Raw genomic sequence first — 21049 nt, 5'->3', positions numbered from 1 at the left:
AAAGAAGAGCCCGGTATGGGTATGATCTTGAGCTTCAAGATGTACCCTTATCGAAGTTAGCCACAAAAGTGCCCCACAGAGGGTGGTGGTGGTTTCTCGAATGGCGGCGGAAGTGCCTCAGGCTGCCAAGACCAGCAACTTCTCCAATCTTCAACGATCCGTGATTGGGCGCAGAAAAAGTTGTTGCGAGTCGGAGTTGAAGACAGCAAAAAGACAAATCCGAGATCAACAACACAACTTCTTAGACTACGAGGGAGAACAGCGACTCATACCGGCGGTTGTCGCGGGCATGCCAATTGCAGAGATTCGCAAAAGTTGAACGAGATGAGCGCGAGTATTCTTCCCAAAGCAGCACGCCCGGTGCGGCAACTCTCACGTTCACAAATATGCCGTCACCAGCGACTCAAGGGATTCGCCAGCCGGTCCGCCCCCGCCGTCGCCTATTCGGTCGTATCTAGGGCTTCCGGTCGACCATCATCGAAGCCGCGGACTCAGTCACCTGTTACCCCACCAAGGGTTGGTCCCCCAAGTAACACTTAGCTTTCTAACCGCTGCTGACAACTAGATAGCAGGTCTATTTCCACACAACTCGCCGGTTACTCGCCACTCCGCGGGATCCGTACGGCACCTTAGGGGTCGGCAAGAACGCGGCAGCCTCCGACATTAAGAAGGCCTACTACGGCCTGGCGAAAAAGTACCACCCAGACACGAACAAGGATCCAACCGCCAAGGACAAGTTCGCCGAGATCCAGTCCGCCTACGAAATATTGTCCGACCCCAAGAAGAAGGAACAGTTTGACCAGTTTGGCGCCGCCGGGTTCGATCCGGGTGCCGGGCCCAGTCCGGGCGGCGGCCATCCGTTTGGAGGCGGCCACCCCTTCAGCGGGTTCGGCAGCGCGGGCGGTTTCGGCTCCAACATCAACTTCGACGACATCTTCTCGGCGTTTACCGGCGGTGGGGGCTTTGGCGGACGTGGCGGGCGTGGTGGCGGACCGTTCCAGACGGAGATTCTCGAGGGCGAAGACGTGGAGGTGCAGGTGACGGTCTCGTTCATGGAGGCGGCCAAGGGGACAACCAAGAACATCACTACGCTGCCGCTAGTGACATGTAAAACTTGTACTGGCACCGGCATGAAGCAGGGCACCAAGCGATCCCAGTGCGGGGCTTGCCACGGGACTGGCACCCGCGTGAACTTCGTTGCGGGTGGCTTCCAGATGGCGAGCTCCTGCTCAGCCTGCGGCGGTACGGGCTCGGCGATCCCGCGGGGCTCCGAGTGCCGCTCGTGCCAGGGTGACGGCGTGGTCCGCGAGCGCAAGACCATCACAGTCGACATCCCCGGCGGTATTGAGGACGGGATGCGGCTGCGCGTGAGCGGGGCGGGCGACGCGCCGCCCACGGGCCGGGCTGGCCCGAACGTCCGCGCCACCAACGGCGACATGTACGTCTTCGTCAAGGTGGCGCGCGACCCGCAGTTCAGCCGGCAGGGCTCCGACGTCCTGTACACGGCGACCATCCCGCTGCCGACGGCCATTCTGGGCGGTGAGGTCATCATTCCGACGCTCGACGGCGACGCCAAGGTCCGTGTGACCACGGGCACCAGCACGGGCGACAAAATGACGCTCGTGGGCAAGGGCATGCCAAAACTGGATAGTCGGCGCGGGCGGATGGGTGATCTCAAAGTGGAGTTCCGCGTTGCCATGCCCAAGTACCTTTCCAACAACCAGCGGGCGCTCGTCGAGATGCTAGCGGATGAGATGGGCGATAAGACTGCGAAGCGGATCATGAACCTGCACAAGACGTGAGTTTCTGCTTTCCATCCCTCCCGACACCTTCCCCCCCTACCGCCCCAACCCGGTTTCTAACACACCATCCTCCCCTCCAGTCCCTACGACGAAAACGACCCCGAAGCGCACAAAAACGAAGGCTTCCTCAAGTCGCTCTGGCACAACCTCACCAACCACCCCGCCCACCAGCAGCGGCCCGACGGCAGCGACGGCAGCGAAGGCACCAAGAAGCCCGGCGACGGCGACAGCAACAACAACAGCAACAAGCCCGGCTCCTCGTGAGTGAACGCAAAACGGCAGAGATAGGGGGAAAAAGGAAGGAAACGACCGAAACTACCTGGGTACTCATGTAACTTACGTTACATGTACAACCACCAACAACAACAACAACGCACACGAGCACAACACGGCACGCCCAACGGCCAATAGCCACGATGCGAGTCCGTGAGGTGGCTGTTGCTAATACATACGCACAAAAAAAAAGATACGGCTGCGACTGCTACGACTATTACACTAGATGGCGGGAGGTTGGTTGGCTGGTTGGTTGGTTCATTTGCATCAGGCGGTGTTATGAAAGGAGGGCATGTCTTGGTTAATGTACCTTACCGATGTGTACCGATGTACTGATTGATGAAGCGCGGCGGGTAGCCGGGGGTTGGTAGTTGTGGGTGTGGGGAGTGGGAAAAGAGAGGGGGTGTGAGGAAGAGCTGTCCGTCTGTGTATTGTATCTGTAAACATGTAGTAGAAGGCGCTTGGGATCGGAATCAAGACCACTCCGCACACCTCAGCTTTAGAGTATGGATAAACTTATATCTTCTAATTGCTGGGTGACCAACCAAGCTCGAATGGAAGCAGTTGGCGTGCGTGGTCTTCCATAGAGACTGACTCGGGGCCGAGTAAACAATACTGCGCTGCTCCAAGAGACAAAAATATATTGATACCACAAACAACAACTAACATACGTCTCTCTATATTAAGGTGGCCGAGAACGCTCCAACACCCCGCCCTTACAATTATACGCCGATATATTCCCTGAAAGCCAAAGTGTAACGCCGCCGATGTCGAAGCCGATGAAAAGGAAACCTGCCATGAAAACCACCTGATTGTCATCCCGAATGCGCGATGCGCCTGTAAGATTCTTCCTCCACGCCCCGATGCGTGGCTTAGAGGCACCCAGGGGACGTTCACCTGGGCCACTGACCCGGCTTTTCAACCCCCGCCCCTTGCGTATTCGTGTACCGAGTCCAGTCGCGCAGTGCTATACTCAGCAGATCCTCCTTACTGGATTCCGCACCTAGACTTTGTCTTTGGCTGGAGCTGGGCCCATGGCTTGAATTCGGCTTTGTCAAAACGCTCCGTCTTTGAGTCTCTGCCGTAGCCGGGCGTTTGTCGTTCCTCCATTTCATGTGTCTCCGGGCCTCCTCTTTCCGCTCATCTTCCAACTTTGACTCCGTGGTACTGCGTCGTGGAGCCCTAGACTGTATACTACCACCCTTGGCACTCTCGAAGAATGGTCTTCCGGGCATGGGCCTGCTGTGGCCGTTCAGAATCGTGGCCCCCGGCAGCTCCGGCGATGCAGGGTTTGAAGGAGGAGTGGGCGCAAGTGCATCAAGCTTCTCCTTATGCTTATCCTTCTTTATGCTTTTCCATTCCATGCCGAATGCGCAAAACAGTGCCGCAAAGGCCAGACCCATGGATGACAGAAAGATGGCCCGGCAGGCGTCGTTGTAGGCTGCGGTAACTAGGTGAGCGTCTCCCGGCTGAACCAGCTCAATCAGCTTCGTCACGCCCTCGCTGACTATGAGCTTGGGGTTTAATCCAGGGACCCCAGATAGTTTTGAAACCAGCATATTGGTGATGATGGTTTGTCCTACGGATGTAAACACAGCTCCGCCTAGTTGCTGGACAAAAAGGTTGATTGCGAGGCCTGTGCTGACGTCGTCTTTTGGTAGGACGGTCTGCACTGCGAGGCCGGCCGTTTGCATCCCAAATCCTAAACCAAACCCGGAAAGGAATTGGAAGGCGATCCAGTGTGAGCTTGGGCTGTCACGGTTGAGAGTGCTTAGGAGGCCCTCTCCAACCGTCATGATGGCGGGTGCGACGAGCATCGATGGGACGTAGTAGCCAATCTTCTGCGTGATAGCGCCGGACATTATGCTGGAAACGACTAGGCTCAGCACAAGGGGGAGTGTGTAGATGCCGGATTGCACAGGATCGACTTCCTTAACCGTTTGGACTAGAAACTAAATCAGTACACTAGGGCGTCTCAGGTGCGGTTTTGTCAAGTCAAACTCACACCAGACCGGTATGTAGTACACCAGCATCAACATAGAGCCTGCCAAGAAGAAGGTAAAGCCTGTGCCGCATGCAACGCTCCGCTGCGTGATGACCTTCGGGGGCATGGAAGCGGTGTCGGGCGTCAAGATCTGGACAGCAACGAACGCCGCCGTACAGGCCGCGAATACGACAAGCAGCAGGATGGTGCGCCACTCGTCCCACGCATACCTCGAACCACCCCATTGAAAGGCAATAAAGAGGCAGACGACACCAGGCAGGAAGAAAACCATGCCCAGGGGATCCAAGCGTCTGACCTGAACCACGAAGCTGGCCGGTTTATCTTCCCGTTCCTTCCCCGGCGGGTTCCAACAAAAGATCATGAAGACCAAGGTCGCGGCGCCAATTGGGAGATTGATGTAAAAACACCATCGCCAGGTGACCTTGCCTGTGAACCCGCCACCGATTAAGGGTCCCAAGACGGAGGCGAGGCCGAAAACGACACCGAACAAGGACTGGGACATGGCACGTCGGTGCAACGGGATCATGGGAATCATGATTAAGAGGCAGCCAGAAAAGATGCCGGCGGAGCCAAGGCCGGCGATGGCACGGCCGGCAATAAACGAGACCGAATTAGGGGCGGCGCCACATATCGTGGATCCTATCTCGAAGACGAGGACGCTGGTGAGGAAGGTCCTACGGGGTGTGGTATTAGCAATCACATCGGTACCATGCACGGGGGTGCGGCAGCGACGTACTGCTTCATATCGTAGAATTTGTAGATGCGGCCGAAAATCAGCTGGGCGCAGGCCGTTGTCAACATGTACGCAGAGCCATACCAGCCGATATCTCCCAAGGCTTGAAACTCGTCCGATATGCGTGGGACCGCGGTGGCGATAATGGTTCGGTCGAGAGCAACGAGAAAGAGCGCGAGGAAGTTACACAGCAGCGTCAACCAGAAGCGGACGCTCCACGGTTGGTACAGATCTTCCCCATCGATTGGCTCCGGCGGGGCTCGGAAGGGTGTGAGCTTTTCAGCATTGCCTGGGTCGAGTTGTCTCGCGGTGTGTGCTATCTGGGCCGCCCGGTTACTACCGATGGACCTCAGTGACTGGGACTCGGCAGCCATGGCGGCAAGGTTTGGGGCCGTTCACGACGCCTGCAGTGGGTGGTGGTGGGTAGGTAGGTAGCGAATGGCGGTAGAGTGGGAAACCAAACCGGAAAACAGAGAGGAACGGGAAGCAGAAATGTACGGGCTGTCTAGGAATTTAAATGAGGTGGAAAAGGCGTAGAAAAAGAGCGGATGAAGAATCGGATGTGGATGGATCCGTGCGACGATGGAAGGTCATGGGAAATGGGGAGCTTAGGTTGGGTCTGGTTTCTCTTGTTTTTTTTGTTTTTTTTGGTTGCGTGCAGGATGGAAGCACAGTGGCGACCAAGCTAGGTAGGTACAGGATCAGGCAACCTGGGAGATTATGAATCGTTTCTGCGAAACCTCCAGAGCCATGTCTGTGCTATGGAAGCTGCGGCCTTCGGTGCACGATGGCTCCGGCCCACTCCCAACCGAAAACTTGGCTCGGATATCTACTCGTGGTAATCTATCCGGACTGTGTCAAATTGCAAATTGCGTGCGCCGGACTCTTTGGCCTCGGCGCTGCTGCTCTTTTTGCTCTACTCCCCGCACATGTGTGTCTCTCTGTGCGCGAGATATCGGATGAGGTGGGCTTTAGGCATCGCGATGTTGCGGTTTCCCCATCTGCGGTCCGGCCACCCCCCTGCTCAGCCGTGTAAGTCGGGATGACGTTACAATACGATACAGAAAACGGTTCAATCTCTGGGCTGTCCCTGCCAGAGCCGGCGTGACCTGGTCCGAGCGCCTTCTCTTTTTGTGTTCAGTCCTCCAATCCCAGTTGACTGTCCAGAATAAGGCTAGTCTGTTTCCTTCCTTCGGTCCCGAGATTTCCCCCGCCTTGTTGGGCTTGGCAATACGCATCGATCGTGGTCGCCGGCCCGTCTGCAGCTGGGAGAGTATGTCAAGATCTTGTGCTCAACCCCACTCGAAGGCTAGCCAAACAAGGCACTGCACTGAGACCGCAAGTTTTCGGGGGAGAGGGGAATGGGGAATGGAGGGCTCCTCGCTTGAATGCCCGGCGTGCCCGGTTGTTCTTGGTTGCTCTTGCTGGTTCCTGCGAGGGAAGGGTTCAACAGTGTTTGCATCCAGTGCCAATCGTCGAGAACAGAGTGCGCCAATTCTTATCTCCATTTTTGTTGGTTGCTTGTGACTCCCCGTCATCTTCCTCACCTCGTCGTCGACGTTCCTTGTGTCGCCTTCTGCTGCGCTACTGCTGCTGCGCTACTGCGCCTGCTGCTGCTCCCTCCACGATTGATCTGGACTCGGGGGCCGCGCTTTTTAAGACCCGCATCCGTCGAATCCTTTATCCCACACAAGCTCGAACGCCACTCGTGGGAAGTGTCGAGTCAATTCCGGACCTCCTGCTGGCAGCTGTCACGCGCACACCCGTCTTCGTAGCGTGGTTTGCCGTTGTTGCGCTGCGCTGCGTTGCGTGTTGTCGTCTTTTGTCAGTTGTCAGTTGTCGGTTGTCGGTTGTCGGTGGTCGGTGCATTCATTCTCACAGCTTTCCCGGGCCTTGTAGCGATCACCAGGTCTTACCTTGCTTACCCGTTCCCGAGTTGGGCCATTGCCGTGTTCCAGCGACATTACTGGGTGCGGAGTTGGACCAGAAAGCATTGTTCGGGTCGGGCCATATCCCAAGTTGAGGAGGGAAACCGGCAGATCCCACATTCTGCGAACCCGGTGGGCTGGATCGCTGGGTCTCTCGGACCCGAGCGGCGCCCTCGCCTATCCGGCAGACGGCCAACCGACACACACGTATACTAAGCCCTACATAACCGTACGCCCCATATATGATGGCCTCCGGACAGCCTCTTCCCGATCCGCCGCCGCCGCCGTCCCCCCCGCGGGCTCCCGCGCCCGAACCGGCGGCGATGAAGTTGACACGCGGCCACTCGTGTGTCCTGTGTCAACAGAGAAAGGTCCGCTGCGATAAACAAAAGCCGTGCGCCAACTGCGTCAAGGCGCATGTCGAGTGCCGTGTGGTTCCGCCACAGCCACCCCGGCGTAGGAAGAAGAAACCCCATGAGCGGGATCTCATTGACCGACTCCGGAAATACGAGTCTCTGTTATCTCAGCACGGTGTCAATTTTGACCCCATCGCTCATGACCTCAAGCCCTCAGATCACGGAGACGATGTTGCCGATCTCGAGCATGACCTTATCGGGCTCAAAACGTCCCCGTCGAGCTCTGCCGACCATGTCACGCCAGATCAAGGCCATGACAGGTTAGTTTCCGTTCCCGGTATTGTCAGCATTGCTGGCTGCTATCGCCGACGTTCCTTTTCCCCATCGGCCATCTAGGCTAACCCTTCCATCAGACAAAAATGGGCTCCGGTAGTCCACGACGTAAGTCACAGGCCGGAACACGTCCTCCCCCATCCTGCTTTTCTTTCGTCGCCGTCATCCTGGTTTGCCCCTTCACTTTTCCCTCTCCCTACCCCCATCCGGCTTTTAACCTTGGGCTACATTCACCCCCAACGTGGCCATGAAACCCTCTCCACCCATTGCTGTATCTGACCAGTCGACAGTACCGAGGAGCGGATGAGGATTCGTCAGATGAGGATTACGAAGGCCCGACAATACACAATGCCTACGACACCATGTTCGAGAACAGTGATGGCTTTCCCTTCGTGGTTGGCGGTTCTCTGGCCAGCGTGACAAATGTCCATCCCCCCGCCATCCAGATGTTCCAGCTATGGCAAATCTACATCAGCAACGTCAACCCGCTCCTCAAAATCACCCACACACCTACGTTGCAGGCGCAAATCATTAGCGCCAGCGCCAATCCGGCCAAGATCCCAAAGCCTCTCGAGCCTCTCCTATTTGCCATCTACTTCGCCGCTATCACTTCGTTGAGCGAAGAGGAGGTCCAGAGCACGTTCGGCGAAGACAAGGTCATCCTCCTGGGAAAGTACCATAATGCCACCCAACAAGCGCTAGTCAATGCCGGCTTCATGCGGTCCCCCGATTTGATAGTGTTGCAGGCATTATTCCTCTACTTGGTGACTCCCTCACTCTTCGGCCGGCGGGCACTTTGCTAACGCATTCTTAGTTATGCGCCCGCCCGTATGTTGACCCCCGATCTATGTTTTGCCTCCTCGGCATGGCGTTTAGGATTGCCACCCGGTTGGGCCTCCACCGGGATGGGTCTCAGTCCGACATGTCACCGTTCGAAGCCGAACAACGAAGGCGACTGTGGTGGCAAATTGTCGTCTTTGACAAACGTATCGCCGAAATCACCGGGTCAACGGTGACGGCATTGACTTCTTGTGCCGTCGACACGAGACTGCCGCTTAACATTAATGACGCGGACCTGAACGTACACGCCAAGGACCAGCCAGGCCCATACGGCGGACCTACCGAAATGGTCTTCTGCCTTACGCGCATAGAGCTCACCGTCGCGGCGTCGCCCGATAATGTCCGACGGACTATTACGACTCCCGGAGGCCGGCCGCTACACAAGCCGATGGTGCATTTCAGCCCATCCCCTTCATCACCCGATATCGTGTCACACGTGGCTAACCAAAGCCTGCCGGATAACCTTGCAAATTTCTGCGCATATGTGGAAAACTTGTACCTCAAACAGTGTGACCCCAAGATTCCGCTGCACTACTTCACACTTCTCATGACACGGCAAGCGCTGTGCAAACTGCGCATCATCGACTTCCTCTGTCGGACGGCTAGCACCGAAAATGTGGACCAAAGCGAGCGCGACAGCTATTTCATGGAAGCACTCCGCATGGTCGAGTATGATAACATCATCCAGAGCGCGGATATGCTTCAGGGATTCCGATGGTACACGTACGCCCACTTTCCCCTCCCGGCCTACCTCTGCCTGGTCTCGGAACTACGCCATAGAACCACGGGGGACCTCTGCGAGCGCGCTTGGAACGTCATGATCGAGAACCACGATCGGCGCGGCCTCTTGCGACGCCTCAACCGCAACCCCCTGCACATCGCCTTTGGCCGCTACTTCGTCAAGGCCTGGGACGCTCGCGAGGCTGCCGAACTGCAGCTAGGCCGCTCATTTACCACGCCCAAGGTGATTACGCTGCTCAGGGCCACCTTAGCCAAAACGACGAAACGGCCTGTCCCAGCACCCCCGGCACGCAATGGGTCGAACATGGGCGAGCCGAGCGGGAGTGGGCAGCAAGTCCCCGTGCAGCCTATGATGCCACCCGGGCCCGGACCTGGACACGTCCCAGGAAACATCCCAGGAATGGCACCTGTGGGAGACATGAACATGGCTCCGGCCGGCATGCCGTCCGCGGGGATGTACCCCGGCAAGCCGATGTCCCAGACGGCGCCGCCGCCGATGCCGGGTATTGGCGCGGGCAATCCCATGATGATTGACGAATCGATGATGTACCAGGGGTACGACGACATGGCGCCCATGTATAACAACCCGGGGCCCATGCAAGACCCGGAAGCCGGCGGGATGGACTGGGAGTATCTCGTCCAACTCACCTCGCTAAGCGGGTTCAACCCCGCGAATGGCTATTACGTCCAGGGCACTGGAGCGTAGGCAGATGCACACATATTTGAGCACTGCCGGAGACGCATTAAAGGGGGCTGTGCCTTTACAACAATGGACGTCACGCGCCTCGAGGTCGGGCCGGGTTGTAGGACTGGCCTGTGGCCGTGATACGATAATGTGACGGATGTGCGGAGCACAAGGGTTCGGGAGCAGATGAGTTGGACTAATCGGTGGCGTTACGGCTGACTGGATGAGGCGAGCAGGCTCGGCGGGTGAGCTGGTTAGACCTGAGGGCGGTGTTGACCGGGTTCCAGACGATCGGTTGGGGTTTCGGGAGTCAGGCGTTTCGTGGTATAGGCATACCGTCTCCCTGGGCAGTGCGCGCGAGCTTCCTCTCCTCGAGGGTTTTTGTCTGTTTCTCCTCTGGGTTTGATCTCTTCTCTATATATGTCACGATCGATACCACTCTGTTTGTTTGTTGTCTCTTTTTTTGGTTGATAGGCTTATATAACAACCATACCTCTCAAATTTCCGACCATGATAATGAGCGGAGGCTTAGCCTGGCCGAATAAATGGCGTCGTTATTACCGTGTCGGCCCGAAGATGCGAAAATGTCCCGCCCCTGAAACATTCCTTTCTTTCCCAGCCCTCTTTTAATATTCCGTCCTGTTCTGTCACGTCTTGGGCTGGGAAGAGGCGCCAGGATACGAGTCTCGGCTCCTCGGGTATGTCTCTCAAAGTTTGTGTGGTTTGCACGAGAAGGGTGGCGCGCGTTACACCGCTTCCTGTCGGCGTTGTGGCTGCAGGACAGTTCAATGTCTGGGTGCTTGTGTCACTTAGTCGGTGACGGCTGGTCGGGGAGTCGGGGTTCGGGGCTTTGGAGTGCCGTATGTATCGCTTCCTCGCTAAGCGGGACATAACGTCCCTTACTTGGCCTCGGGCTCGGGCTCGGGCTCAGAGTGTATGTGAGTTTTCGGGCGTTCTGGGCTGTTTACCTGGCTGACGTGGTTGGGTGTTAGGGGCCGGAATTGGGATGGGGGACCTTGGCCTGGGCTGGGCTGCCGGGTAAGAAGAGTGAGTGTGCTCAGTAATAACGCGGTTATTTCGGCGGGTGATATGGAAACTCCGGTAACCCACCCGGCTTACAGGCAAAGAGAACTAATTACGCCCTCTCGCAGCGCTTGGAACCTTCCGAGGCATTGTCGTCCGCCATTGATAGCATCTGCCAACTCGCTGCGGCGTGGGGTGTAAGCCTGCTTTTTGACGCAGAGCAGCAAGCCCTCCAGCCCTCTAGCCGGGTATCGACGACGGGTCCATCGAGTACATGAGGAAATCAAGTAAGGTAGGATGGGCCGGCACTCCCTAGCCAAAAAAGCTGAACTTCAAGTGGAGCTGCGACCGAAAACTTTGGACTTGAGGAACAAAAAGAAGCGATTCGAAAGCCCAAATTCCATTCTTTGTTTTACTTTGATTTCTTTTATTTGATTTATTTTACTCGGTTTCCTTCATTCCTTTTCTCCTTTCCTTTCTCCTTTTCTTTTTCCTTTCTCTTTTCCTTTTTCCTTTCTCTTTTCCTTTTTCCTTTCTCTTTTCCTTTTTCCTTTCTCTTTTCCTTTCTCTTTTTCTTTCCCTTTCTCTTTTCCTTTCTTTCTTCCTCCCCTTTCGAGTTCGGCTTTTTTTTTAGCTAAGCAGAGGGAGGCCGGGATATTGTACTATTGTACAAGCTACATCATCTCCCGACACTTGATTAGATCAGATATTACCGTAACTATACCAACTTACTCTAACAGCTAGCAACCCCCCAGGCTTACCGTGTAGACGGTCTCGGTGTTGCGTCTAGCGAGGAGCTCATCCCCTTCACTCCGAGTCCCCTGCGGCTCCGCGCCTCTCCTCAGCTTCCATTGCAGCGTTGAAAGCCTGGATGTCCCGCATCAAAGCCGTGTCACTCGGGAATCTCCAGAACTCGTCTAAAAATTCGGGATGGTCGGGGCAATCGTCGAGTGCCTCGACCCCACCACCCACGGCAAGCAGCTTGACCAAAGCCCACTGGAAGCTGAAGGCCAGGATCATCTTCTCCATATGCCTTCTAGGGACGGGGACCTCAAAAATATCGCCAGATTCGACGCTGAGTCCTGTAGGCCGCTCATCGAAAGGGCTGCGATCGCCGCAGTAGGGGCGAAAAGCCGCTTGGATACTCTCGGTTGTTCGTCCAAGCGGTGTAGCCGGCTTCTGGCCGACTTCTCGTTCCCTCCAAACCATCCAGTGAAACTGGATACGAAGCGTCATGATCTGATTCTCATCACCAGAATCGACGTCGCGGGTATCGAGGCATTTGAGGCCAAAGTACGCCTTTCTCCACCAGTCGCGGAGTGTTGGTGAAAGCGAGATAGTGTTCCAGTGGTGGTCGCTGACGCCTACCTCGGATGAGAACATAGACAAGAGACGGGTTTCCACAAAGGCACTAGTTTGAGCCGTCGGTGTCTCTACCATGTATAGCCGCGATATAGAGCGTATACCGTTCTCCCATCGGTCCCGGACTTCTTCTGCTGAGTTGGCGGCGAATGAGATGATGTGGCAAACCTCTGGATCGGTCGTCCCTGTAATAACACATCTGCCTTGTGTATAAACCTCGTCCCTTCTCGCCTTTCCGTCTGCGGCGCCGTGATCGGCAGCCTCGATTGTGGCTGTCTTCATGTTACAGAGCTTTTTAGTAGCGACTATAACTTCGGTCAGAAATAAGAAGGGCGTTAACGGCGGCTGGAAGACCTACAGACTTTAAGGGCTGATGGAATTATTTGGATGGACTTGAGAACGGTTTGCAGAAGGTCGATATTTGTCGTACAAAAACGTAGATAGGCCAAATCCATCCCAAGGAAGCCCGAGATCTCAAAATCGTTTAATGGTCGATATTGGCTTAAGGGACGTTGGGTTAAGTAGGCGAAATTCTTTTGCCAGAAGTCCTCGATGATGCGGATGTTATGAAACCGAAGCTCCATTTCGTCGACGGGCAAGAGATCCTGTGTGCTTTGCTGTTCGGGCAGCTTGTCTCCGCTACTGACAAGGTGCAAGTGCTGGTACAGCTCATCGGTCGACGCCATGATGGTGTCAATTAGTGTGGCGGTTGTGAGAATTGTATGGGAAGAATTCGAGGTACAGTGAAGGATTTGAAGTGTGCCACTTTCCTGTCCCAAGCCTTGGGGCGTGTGATGGTGGTTCTGCCTGGCGGTGGCAAAGCTTGTTAGGCTGCACCGGGTTCATTCAAACCCGCACTTTATGTTGTGGTGATGAGCAATGCCATATGGAGGCCCCGACTTCGAGAACCTTCACCAGCTGACCTTCTACAATCGTTGGAAATCGCTTGAAACAGGAAGTTTGGTGACACGATCAGATGGACGGTGGTGATGGGATGGACAGGAGGGGTCAGATGGACAGGGAGAATGGGATGGACGGTGGGGACGAGACGGACGGAGAGGATGAGATGGAGGAGGATGGTGGGGCTAGGCTGGATGGGAACTAAGAAGGAGGATATACCTTTCTACGAGACCGACTATCATTGATTGCGCGGCGCTCCCCATCGTCGTTCATAAATAGTACCTAGTGATTGCATCCCCTTGCCGTTTAGAAATACGCTGTTTAACGGTCTCTATTTGATTTTTGCATTGAGTTAGAGGAACGAAAAGGCCATTCGAAATCCCAAAGTTAAATGACTTTCTCTTTTTTCTTTCCTCTTTTCTTTCCTCTTTTCTCCTTTTTTAATTTCTTCCTCTCTTCCGAGTTCGGTTTTTTTTGGCCAGGGAGTGGCGGGTTATTTACTGGTCTGATTCAGTACCATTCCTCTCAACCATGACCAACACAGCGGCTCTGCGCATATTATTATGCAGCCATCCGTCAGCCCTTTCTCAAGGACTTGAATCCGAAGTAGCAAGTGGAGAAAGCAATTGTAGCCGAGCGAAGTCGGATGTTGGGCCTGGATGACAACATACGGGGCCTCAGGGGCTGATGGATCACTATCCTGCTCAAACCTGCTCTCCAGCCACCACCGCCTCCATCAAGGTTCCAACCCCCGGTCACGTCTTTCAGTGTCTGTAGAATGGCTTTCCCTCATCTCCCTTTAATCAACAATGCCTAAATTATCTTATCTTCCCGCATCTGAAATATTCACCCCTATTCCCAAGACCAACAACCAACCAAACCACCAACTCACACCCCACGACGACGACGACAACCACCACCACCACCACCATGGAACCCACCAACACGACCCCCACCATGACTACCATGTTCATGCCAGCCCCGACCAACCCCCCAACCAGCGCCCCAATCCGCATGGGCATGTCCACCATGGCCATGACCTTCTTCCCCTCCACCACAACGCCCCTCTTCTGGGACTGGTGGACGCCCCGCAGCACAGCCGCGTATGCAGCAACATGTGTGTTTTTAATCTGCCTCGCCGCTGTCACGCGCGTCCTGGTTGCTGTCAGGCCTGTTCTTGATGCTAGAGTGGGACTGGGTGGGCGTGGTTTGGGTGGAGGAGGGTGGGGGCGGCATGGCTGGGGTCATCATCAACATAATCAGCTGCATGATGGGGGGCAGTTGTTGGCGGGGGAGGAGAAGGCTGGTGCGGATGGGGAAGATCCGGGATCTGGGATGGTGTCGTCCGGGTTGGAGGGTGATGATGGTGCTGGTGCTGCGGGAGGGGTGAGGCGTTGGTGGGGTGGTGCGGCGCTGGGGTTGCGGTTGTGGAGGGCGAGCTGTGAGGCTGTGCTGGTGTGTCTGGGATACTTTTTGTAAGTCCCTCGTGGCGATGGCGTTTCCCAGCTTAAGGAAGGGTTGCGTTGAATGTTGACTGACGAGACTACAGGATGATAGCAGTAATGACCATGAATACGGGTTACTTCGTCTCGGTGTTGAGCGGAGTTTTCCTCGGCATGTTCCTGCTTGGTAGCCCGGTAGAAGACAGCGCAGGGGATCTGTGGCATCAATGTTGAGGGTCTCTTCGGGCGTCTGTTGTGGATGACATTGGGGCTCTGGCTTAAGTTGTGCTCTGGTCTGAAGAAGTAATTGGATACGAATTTTGAAGAACTAGCCAGATGTGGAAGGTATCTAGGTCCAGTATGTAATGTTGGCTAATACCAAGGAGAGCTCGAGGAGGGGCAACAGGGGCCGACCGCGAACCTTGAGGCCTCAAGGGCCCACGGCGGTAGAGAGAGCCGCGGGCACGATCATGCGCTGGACGGGGGGAACCATAGACACGGACAAGGCAGTAGAAGAGGCCTGGAGAGCGAGGTGGTTAAAGGAACGGGACGGCAGAGCAATCACCAGGCCGGCGGACGACTTTGACCATCAGCGGGAGACGCTATTCCGGAACGAAACCCTAAGGAGGCATGACGGTCTCAGCAAGGCGAAAAGCTCACTGCTCATTCAAATCCGGACGGGAGCAATAGGCTTACGGGACTACTTGTTTACACGGGAAGTCCCGGAGGTTCTGACGCCTGCCTGCGAGCGTGGCGAGGGACGAGAGACTACCGAACACCTGGTAGTGTGGTGTTTGGCCCCACCGTTGACTCGAAGATGGGAGAGAACTGGAATTCGGACACGACGGGACTTTTACTCAGTTCTACACGGTATCAATCCCACGACTGTACGGCTTGCGAGGAGAATCCTCGACTGGCTGATGGACTCGGGGAGGCTGCCGATGTACAGCTTGGCCAGGAGGCTCGAGCTGGAAACGGCGGCCTGAAGCGCCCCCGTTCGGAGGCCAGGAGGCCTCCTCTCTTTGTATACGTAGACTCACCAGAACGCATCGTTCCTTGATTGTTGGTAGGGGTTTTTCACCCGGCCCGGGAGGGCACGGTTTTCCTGTACACTAAATAGCAGAGGGTCCGGCACGCCCTAGGGCATAGCGGAGTATGAATAATATAATACCAAGGAGTCAAGGACTTGTTTGATTTCGTAGAGCTAGGGCAGGCCTATTGACTTTTCCCTACAACACCCAAGTCAGTATCGTGTTGGAGGGAATCTACGTTTATTTATACATATAATGTATCGATAATGGTTGGGACGGGATTTAGGTTACCGGTCAAGATATAGTGGCAACATCATATCATGGTGAGGTAGCATGATTAGATTAATAAAAGAAGACGAAAATCAATATAATAAAACGAAGGGGGGAAAGGGCGAAGAATAGAAGAAAGAGAAAAATAGAGATCAGAAAAGAAGAAAAAAAAGAAAGAAAATAAAACAAGAAAGGAAAAAGAATGATTGTGATAGCACCACTACCCCTCTTTTCGAGCATTTGATGTTCACCGACTCTGGCAAGACAGTACTAGATCAGCCTTTGTGATAGCTTGTCTAGAGTTTCGATGGAGTAGCCCACCACCAAGGGCTGCTCCGTTTCATGTTGGATCCGTAGCCATACCTCACTCTATTATCCCAGACGTGCGGAGCTAAAGACCAAGTGATCACCGGGTGATATCCGTGTTCCGGACCCTTGGCGATCCAATATCGCCGTCTCACGAACCAGAGTAGTATGGATGTAGGTTACATGCGGGCTCCCAACCCCACAAGGCCGGAGCCGTATCTGCCGTTGTTTATTTAAAATAACTTGCTCAAACCCGCGCTCCGTTCCGGGTGAGCTGCCTCGGCGTGGGGGCTGGCCGGGGCCGTGGAGGCTCAAGTAACTGATTGTTAGTCCGTGGTCGTCACTCATGCAGCTCTTGTTGGGGCCAATTCTGAAGCTAGGGCGCCTCTGTCACACATCGACGCCCTTGAGTTCGCGACTTGCTCCTCCTTGGACTGCCCAATATGCAGCAACTTACTACCTCGGTGGTCTTGGGGATTGTCACCTCCTTACTCACTATCTCCACTCAAGCCCACGTCACGTTAGGGAGAGAGCGCTATGGAGTCATTGGCTATGGCATCGTCATGTACGATCCGCCGTGCGCCTACGCGTGCATCGACATAGCCAACAGCTGGAACCTCGACTGCGGCCACGAGCATACGGACGGCATGGACATGGGCGGGATGCACATGAGCTCGGTAAGCCCCGAGTGCAAAGCCACGAGTGATCCATTTCTCCAGACCTTGGCCTGGTGTTTCCACGCCCACTGCCCCGGGGTGAGCAACTCCACACTGGAGAGGGTCTGGGAGATGGACATTGTTGGCCGCAAGGTTGTCCAGCCTGCACCGGCATACTCGTACCAGGTCGCCCTCTCCCGCGCAGCACAGGCGCCGCCGACCTCTATTATAAGCTCCGACGCCACGCTGAACATAACCTCCTTGGTTGACGACGAGGCCTGGCTGGGCAAGTTCAATGGTGACGAGGCGTTTGAGAGGATGGAGATTCGGGCCTCAACATTTGGGTGAGTTCGCAGGATTTATTACCTCAGCAAATTCTAACAATTTGCTAGACTCGTCCTCTTTGTGAGCTGCGTCGGTATTCCCATCGTGTTTTCTTGGTTCCGCTTCCTACCCCTGAATCCAGTCGTGTTGTCCAAATTCTACGCCACCGTCATCGACCCCCCTTTATTTGGAAACCACCATTCAGCGCCGGCCCTGGGGCTCGGGTTTGTGCCGACGCGGGGTCAGGGGCTCTTCATAGCCTACATTTGGATCATCAACATCATTGTCTCCTCGGTGGGCTACGAAGTCCGGGACCCTATGTCCTGGTACCCGACCGTGGAGCGGCAGCTTGTCGTTTACATCAGCAACCGGGTGGGCGTCTTCAGCTTTGTCAACCTCGCCCTCGCCGTGCTCTTCTCCAGCCGCAACAACGTGCTGCTGTTCGTCACGAACTGGTCTCACTCCACCTTCCTCCTGGTCCACCGCTGGATCTCCGTCATCTGCATGTTGCAGGCCTGCTTGCATTCGGCCATCTATCTGCAGTACTACCTCGACCCCCTGGCCGGCGAGGGAGCCCATGCAGAGCAGAGCAAACTGGACTACTGGATCTGGGGTATTGTAGGCACGCTGGCCCTGACGCTGCTCATGCCGCTGTCTGTCCTCCCGCTGCGTAGGAAGCTGTACGAGGCCTTCCTCGTCACCCACGTGGTCCTTGCCGTTTTGGCTATGGTCGGCTGTATGCTGCACATCTACTACCGGTACGAGTGGCAATGGGGGTACCAGACTTGGGTTTGGATCAGCTTTGCTTTTTGGTTGTTTGACCGTTTCCTGGCTCGACCCCTAAGGCTGGCGCGGAACGGCGTCAAACGGGCCTTTGTCACTGTGCTTGACGAGGATTACCTACAAGTGGATATCCCGGGGGTTGAGGGCGAAGGCCACGTGTACCTATACTTTCCAACCCTGACATGGCGAGTCTGGGAGAATCACCCCTTTTCCGTGGCCGCCGTGGGCGCTGCAGCTCCGGCCCCCTTCCAGGAACCCACCACCACCATCAGCAGCACCGCCAGCAGCACCACCAGCAGCATCCACAGCAACAGCCAAACAACCCCCCAATCCGACACCAAAACACCAACCACATCCCTCATTCCCTCAGCAACAACACCACCACTAACCCCCCACCATCACCACGCACACCACAACCCCGGCCTAACATTCTTCATCCGCCGCCACCACGGCCTAACCCACCGCCTCCTCAACCACACTCCCACCCCCCTAAACCCATCCATCACAACCAACCCCAATCCCCCCACCGGAATCCCCACCCTCCTCGAAACCTCCTACGGCTCCCACCTCCCCCCCACAACCCCCACCTCCCTCACCCACCCCAACCTGCTGTGCATCGCCGGCGGCGTGGGCGTCACAGGGGTGTTGCGTTTCCTGCCGACTGGCTTTGGCACCTCTAGGGGGGGCATGTTTGGGGGGAAGGTGAAGCTGTTCTGGGGGGTACGGGCCGAGAGTGGGGCTTTGGTGCGTGCGGTTAGGGGGGTGGTTGGTTTCCGGGGTGTTGTTGCTGAGGTTAGTGGTGGTGGTGGTGGTGGTAGTGGTGGCAAGGGGGATGGGCTTGATACCGGGCGGGGTGAGAAGGAGGGGGGGGTAGGGAGCGCCGGGGCGGCAACAACGACGACGACGACGGAGATGTGGGGAGGTACCGAGGTGACTATCTCGATGGGGAGGCAGTTCGATATCGAAGCGCTGCTGGAGCGGGAACTGCTGCCCTCGGGTGAGGGTCATGGTGTGGCGGTGGCGGTGGCGACGGGCACGACGGTGGTGGTGTGTGGGCCCGCGGCTATGGCTGACGAAGTTAGGGTTGCGGTGGCGAGGCTGGGGCGGCGCGGGGTGGTGGTGCGGTTGATCGAGGAGAGCTTCTCCTGGTAGGTCCTCGTTGGCACGGGAGGATGTGTGGTTCATTAGGTAGTCGGGATATGTATAGACATAGGTTTGTTGGAGATGCTTGGCTGTTTGCCAATCAAGATTTGATACCCTTTACTCCGAGTATAAAGGCCTGTACTGTGCACCACTTGAGAACTTGAATAAGTCCTTATAAACCCATGTCTAAACTCCAAGAGACCGAGGCATGGAACAACGGGATTGAACCTAGGTGCTTTGGATGGGGGTATATCTTTTCTATCTCTCTCTAAAAGGAGAGGGATTGATTCCCTAAGAGGAGACGCTCTTGTGACGGATTAGAACCAAGAGCCTCTGTTGCATGCCTTGCTCTGACTCGCGGCCGTGGGTATATGTCATTGGATATTATAGGCTAAATAACTATCTCTGGGGCATGTCTCCTATAGACCAGAACCATGATTACGTACTTCGTATTATCATCAGCATATGCCCACCCAAGTTGCCACATTAACACATTACCAATCCCTTCATGCTCCCATAACCCAACCATCCTCAAATCACGCCGGTAACACAGCCCTCTGCGGCTGCGCAGGAAGAACCGTTTGCACCTGACCACCCCTTGGACAGCGTGCTTTGCATAACGGGCAGGTATCGCGTTCAGTATTGAACCAGTCCGCGATACACACGGCGTGAAACACATGGTAGCACGGCAGCGCGCAAACCAGGCTCTCGTCCTCGAAGCCGTCCAGGCAGATGATGCTACGACGAGTTAAAGAAGGTATTAGCTATGTCATCAGCCCGGTATATATTTTGAGAAGCACGGGAGATAGGTCGGCGCTTGAAGGTTACTTGCCATTCGTCTTCTGGCCTCTTTGTGCTGCCAACATCGACCCGCAGATGTTTGTACTTCTGAGATGGTACCGAGGGGGATGGTACAGGGGGAGGTGGTACAGGGATGAGATACGGCACGCGGAAATATTCTACGGAGAGAGACGATGCGGAGGGAGACGGTATGGGGTAAGGCGGTAGTTGAATGCCATTGCTTTCGAGATCCAGATAGGGGGCCTGCGGGTTGGAGTTGGTCCAGGCGGCCTTAATCTTTCGCCCGGTATACCTTTTGAGTAGGGTTGAGTGTCAGAAATTGACCAGACTGGATAGCTTTGGTCAATAACCTACCATTTGACGGCATACATGCCGATTAAGGCCATCGCGAGAGTGCCCGAGAGTGTGGGCATAACGATGTTTAGAATGCCCTTTCCCTTGGAGTCGGGTTGTTCCATCGCGAGGTTGTGAGCAAGAATGTTTCGGATTGTGGCATTCAAGATCCTCCGGGGAGTGGCCGAGATTAGGAGCGTGGCTGTGGTGGAAGAAAATAATGGGCTGCTGCTCTACTACTAAGCGGACTGTTACCGGCAATTATATGCTTCGAAATCCAGCAACAAAAAAGGGGGTGCGCTGAAAAACGATGCCGTCAGGCGGACGCGGGGAAGGCTCACCACTCGCCAGCGTCAACGTCACCATACCATGTGCTAGGGTTGTGGGCAAGGGCCATGACCGTCTTGCCCCGCTCGTCATCCGATATATATTCATGTTGCCGCCTCGTTGCCGCGTAGTTGCCCCGGCAGTCTAACCGTAGCTGAATCGAGCAAACTGGCATTTAGCCCTTCGTCGTCAGCAGCCAAGAGAGCATCGTGCTCAACACAATCCAGCTTTTTCGTCAACTTGACCATGGAGACACCCACCCATCCATCGTCTGTCTGCTGGAACATACGCCCAGCAGAGCGCCGCTGACGGCCTGACTATGCGGAAGATGAAGCTCACCGAATGCCTGATGCTGCACTTGGGAATAAAAAGCACCCTGGTTGGGGCTGTATCTTTTCTGCCTTTTTTCAGAGAGAGGCAGATGGACTCCAAAATGGGCCTGTCTGCATCTGTCTGTCTGTCTGTCTGTTGTCGTCCAGCCCCTGAAGCATCCATCAGAACAGAGCGTGGGGGAGGCGAACTCTTCGAAATGCCGGGTGGAGAGAAAGAAAACGAGCATCTGGCTAGGAACCGTCGTGCCTGTCGCAATTCATCTTCGACACACCTCATATCCCACATCAACCTGACAAGCAATCAAAAGCCGGGGATAAGA

At 55.5% G+C, this 21049-nt stretch overlaps 9 protein-coding genes across 9 annotated transcripts; 5 read left to right on the top strand and 4 right to left on the bottom strand.

The window, feature by feature from the left end:
• Positions 1-244: 244 nt before the first annotated feature.
• Positions 245-2204, top strand: F5144DRAFT_225787 (uncharacterized protein). Its single transcript, XM_066783170.1, has 3 exons — positions 245-516; positions 570-1798; positions 1883-2204. Exons 1-3 carry the CDS (start codon positions 325-327, stop codon positions 2064-2066), a joined length of 1605 nt encoding a protein of 534 aa, XP_066642742.1. The 5' UTR covers positions 245-324; the 3' UTR covers positions 2067-2204.
• A 476-nt stretch (positions 2205-2680) lies between these two features.
• Positions 2681-5503, bottom strand: F5144DRAFT_571651 (major facilitator superfamily domain-containing protein). Its single transcript, XM_066788844.1, has 3 exons — positions 4817-5503; positions 4081-4754; positions 2681-4020 (listed from the first exon to the last, which is right to left on the bottom strand). Exons 1-3 carry the CDS (start codon positions 5185-5187, stop codon positions 2969-2971), a joined length of 2097 nt encoding a protein of 698 aa, XP_066642741.1. The 5' UTR covers positions 5188-5503; the 3' UTR covers positions 2681-2968.
• A 661-nt stretch (positions 5504-6164) lies between these two features.
• F5144DRAFT_225654 (uncharacterized protein) lies at positions 6165-6820 on the top strand. The gene is made up of 2 exons (XM_066783169.1): positions 6165-6644; positions 6713-6820. The coding sequence occupies exon 1, from the start codon at positions 6202-6204 to the stop codon at positions 6586-6588; it is 387 nt and encodes a 128-aa protein (XP_066642740.1). The 5' UTR covers positions 6165-6201; the 3' UTR covers positions 6589-6644; positions 6713-6820.
• A 166-nt stretch (positions 6821-6986) lies between these two features.
• Positions 6987-9717, top strand: F5144DRAFT_547686 (fungal-specific transcription factor domain-containing protein; the record flags this gene model as incomplete). The annotated part of the gene is made up of 5 exons (XM_066787487.1): positions 6987-7417; positions 7511-7538; positions 7721-8194; positions 8245-8661; positions 8779-9717. The coding sequence occupies 5 exons, from the start codon at positions 6987-6989 to the stop codon at positions 9715-9717; spliced, it is 2289 nt and encodes a 762-aa protein (XP_066642739.1).
• Positions 9718-11224: 1507 nt separating this feature from the next.
• F5144DRAFT_629589 (uncharacterized protein) lies at positions 11225-13194 on the bottom strand. The gene is made up of 2 exons (XM_066792386.1): positions 12440-13194; positions 11225-12386 (listed from the first exon to the last, which is right to left on the bottom strand). Exons 1-2 carry the CDS (start codon positions 12765-12767, stop codon positions 11527-11529), a joined length of 1188 nt encoding a protein of 395 aa, XP_066642738.1. The 5' UTR covers positions 12768-13194; the 3' UTR covers positions 11225-11526.
• Positions 13195-13569: 375 nt separating this feature from the next.
• On the top strand, positions 13570-14755 carry F5144DRAFT_225337 (Ctr copper transporter family-domain-containing protein). The gene is made up of 2 exons (XM_066783168.1): positions 13570-14456; positions 14531-14755. The coding sequence occupies exons 1-2, from the start codon at positions 13912-13914 to the stop codon at positions 14655-14657; spliced, it is 672 nt and encodes a 223-aa protein (XP_066642737.1). The 5' UTR covers positions 13570-13911; the 3' UTR covers positions 14658-14755.
• Positions 14756-15502: 747 nt separating this feature from the next.
• On the bottom strand, positions 15503-16203 carry F5144DRAFT_571643 (uncharacterized protein). The gene has a single exon (XM_066788843.1). The coding sequence runs from the start codon at positions 15962-15964 to the stop codon at positions 15797-15799; it is 168 nt and encodes a 55-aa protein (XP_066642736.1). The 5' UTR covers positions 15965-16203; the 3' UTR covers positions 15503-15796.
• Positions 16204-16320: 117 nt separating this feature from the next.
• Positions 16321-19150, top strand: F5144DRAFT_511295 (ferric reductase like transmembrane component-domain-containing protein). The gene is made up of 3 exons (XM_066786552.1): positions 16321-17030; positions 17079-18573; positions 18706-19150. The coding sequence occupies exons 1-3, from the start codon at positions 16474-16476 to the stop codon at positions 18943-18945; spliced, it is 2292 nt and encodes a 763-aa protein (XP_066642735.1). The 5' UTR covers positions 16321-16473; the 3' UTR covers positions 18946-19150.
• A 322-nt stretch (positions 19151-19472) lies between these two features.
• Positions 19473-20195, bottom strand: F5144DRAFT_547682 (uncharacterized protein; the record flags this gene model as incomplete). Its single annotated transcript, XM_066787486.1, has 3 exons — positions 19473-19700; positions 19765-20029; positions 20092-20195. The coding sequence occupies 3 exons, from the start codon at positions 20193-20195 to the stop codon at positions 19473-19475; spliced, it is 597 nt and encodes a 198-aa protein (XP_066642734.1).
• Positions 20196-21049: the final 854 nt, after the last annotated feature.

Source organism: Chaetomium tenue (genome assembly GCF_020726465.1).
Source record: "Chaetomium tenue strain MPI-SDFR-AT-0079 chromosome Unknown F5144scaffold_4, whole genome shotgun sequence".
In the NCBI taxonomy this organism is placed as follows: Eukaryota; Fungi; Ascomycota; class Sordariomycetes; order Sordariales; family Chaetomiaceae; genus Chaetomium; species Chaetomium tenue.
The sequence above is the reverse complement of the archived record's forward strand: the minus strand, read 5'-3'. Positions and strand labels throughout refer to the sequence as shown.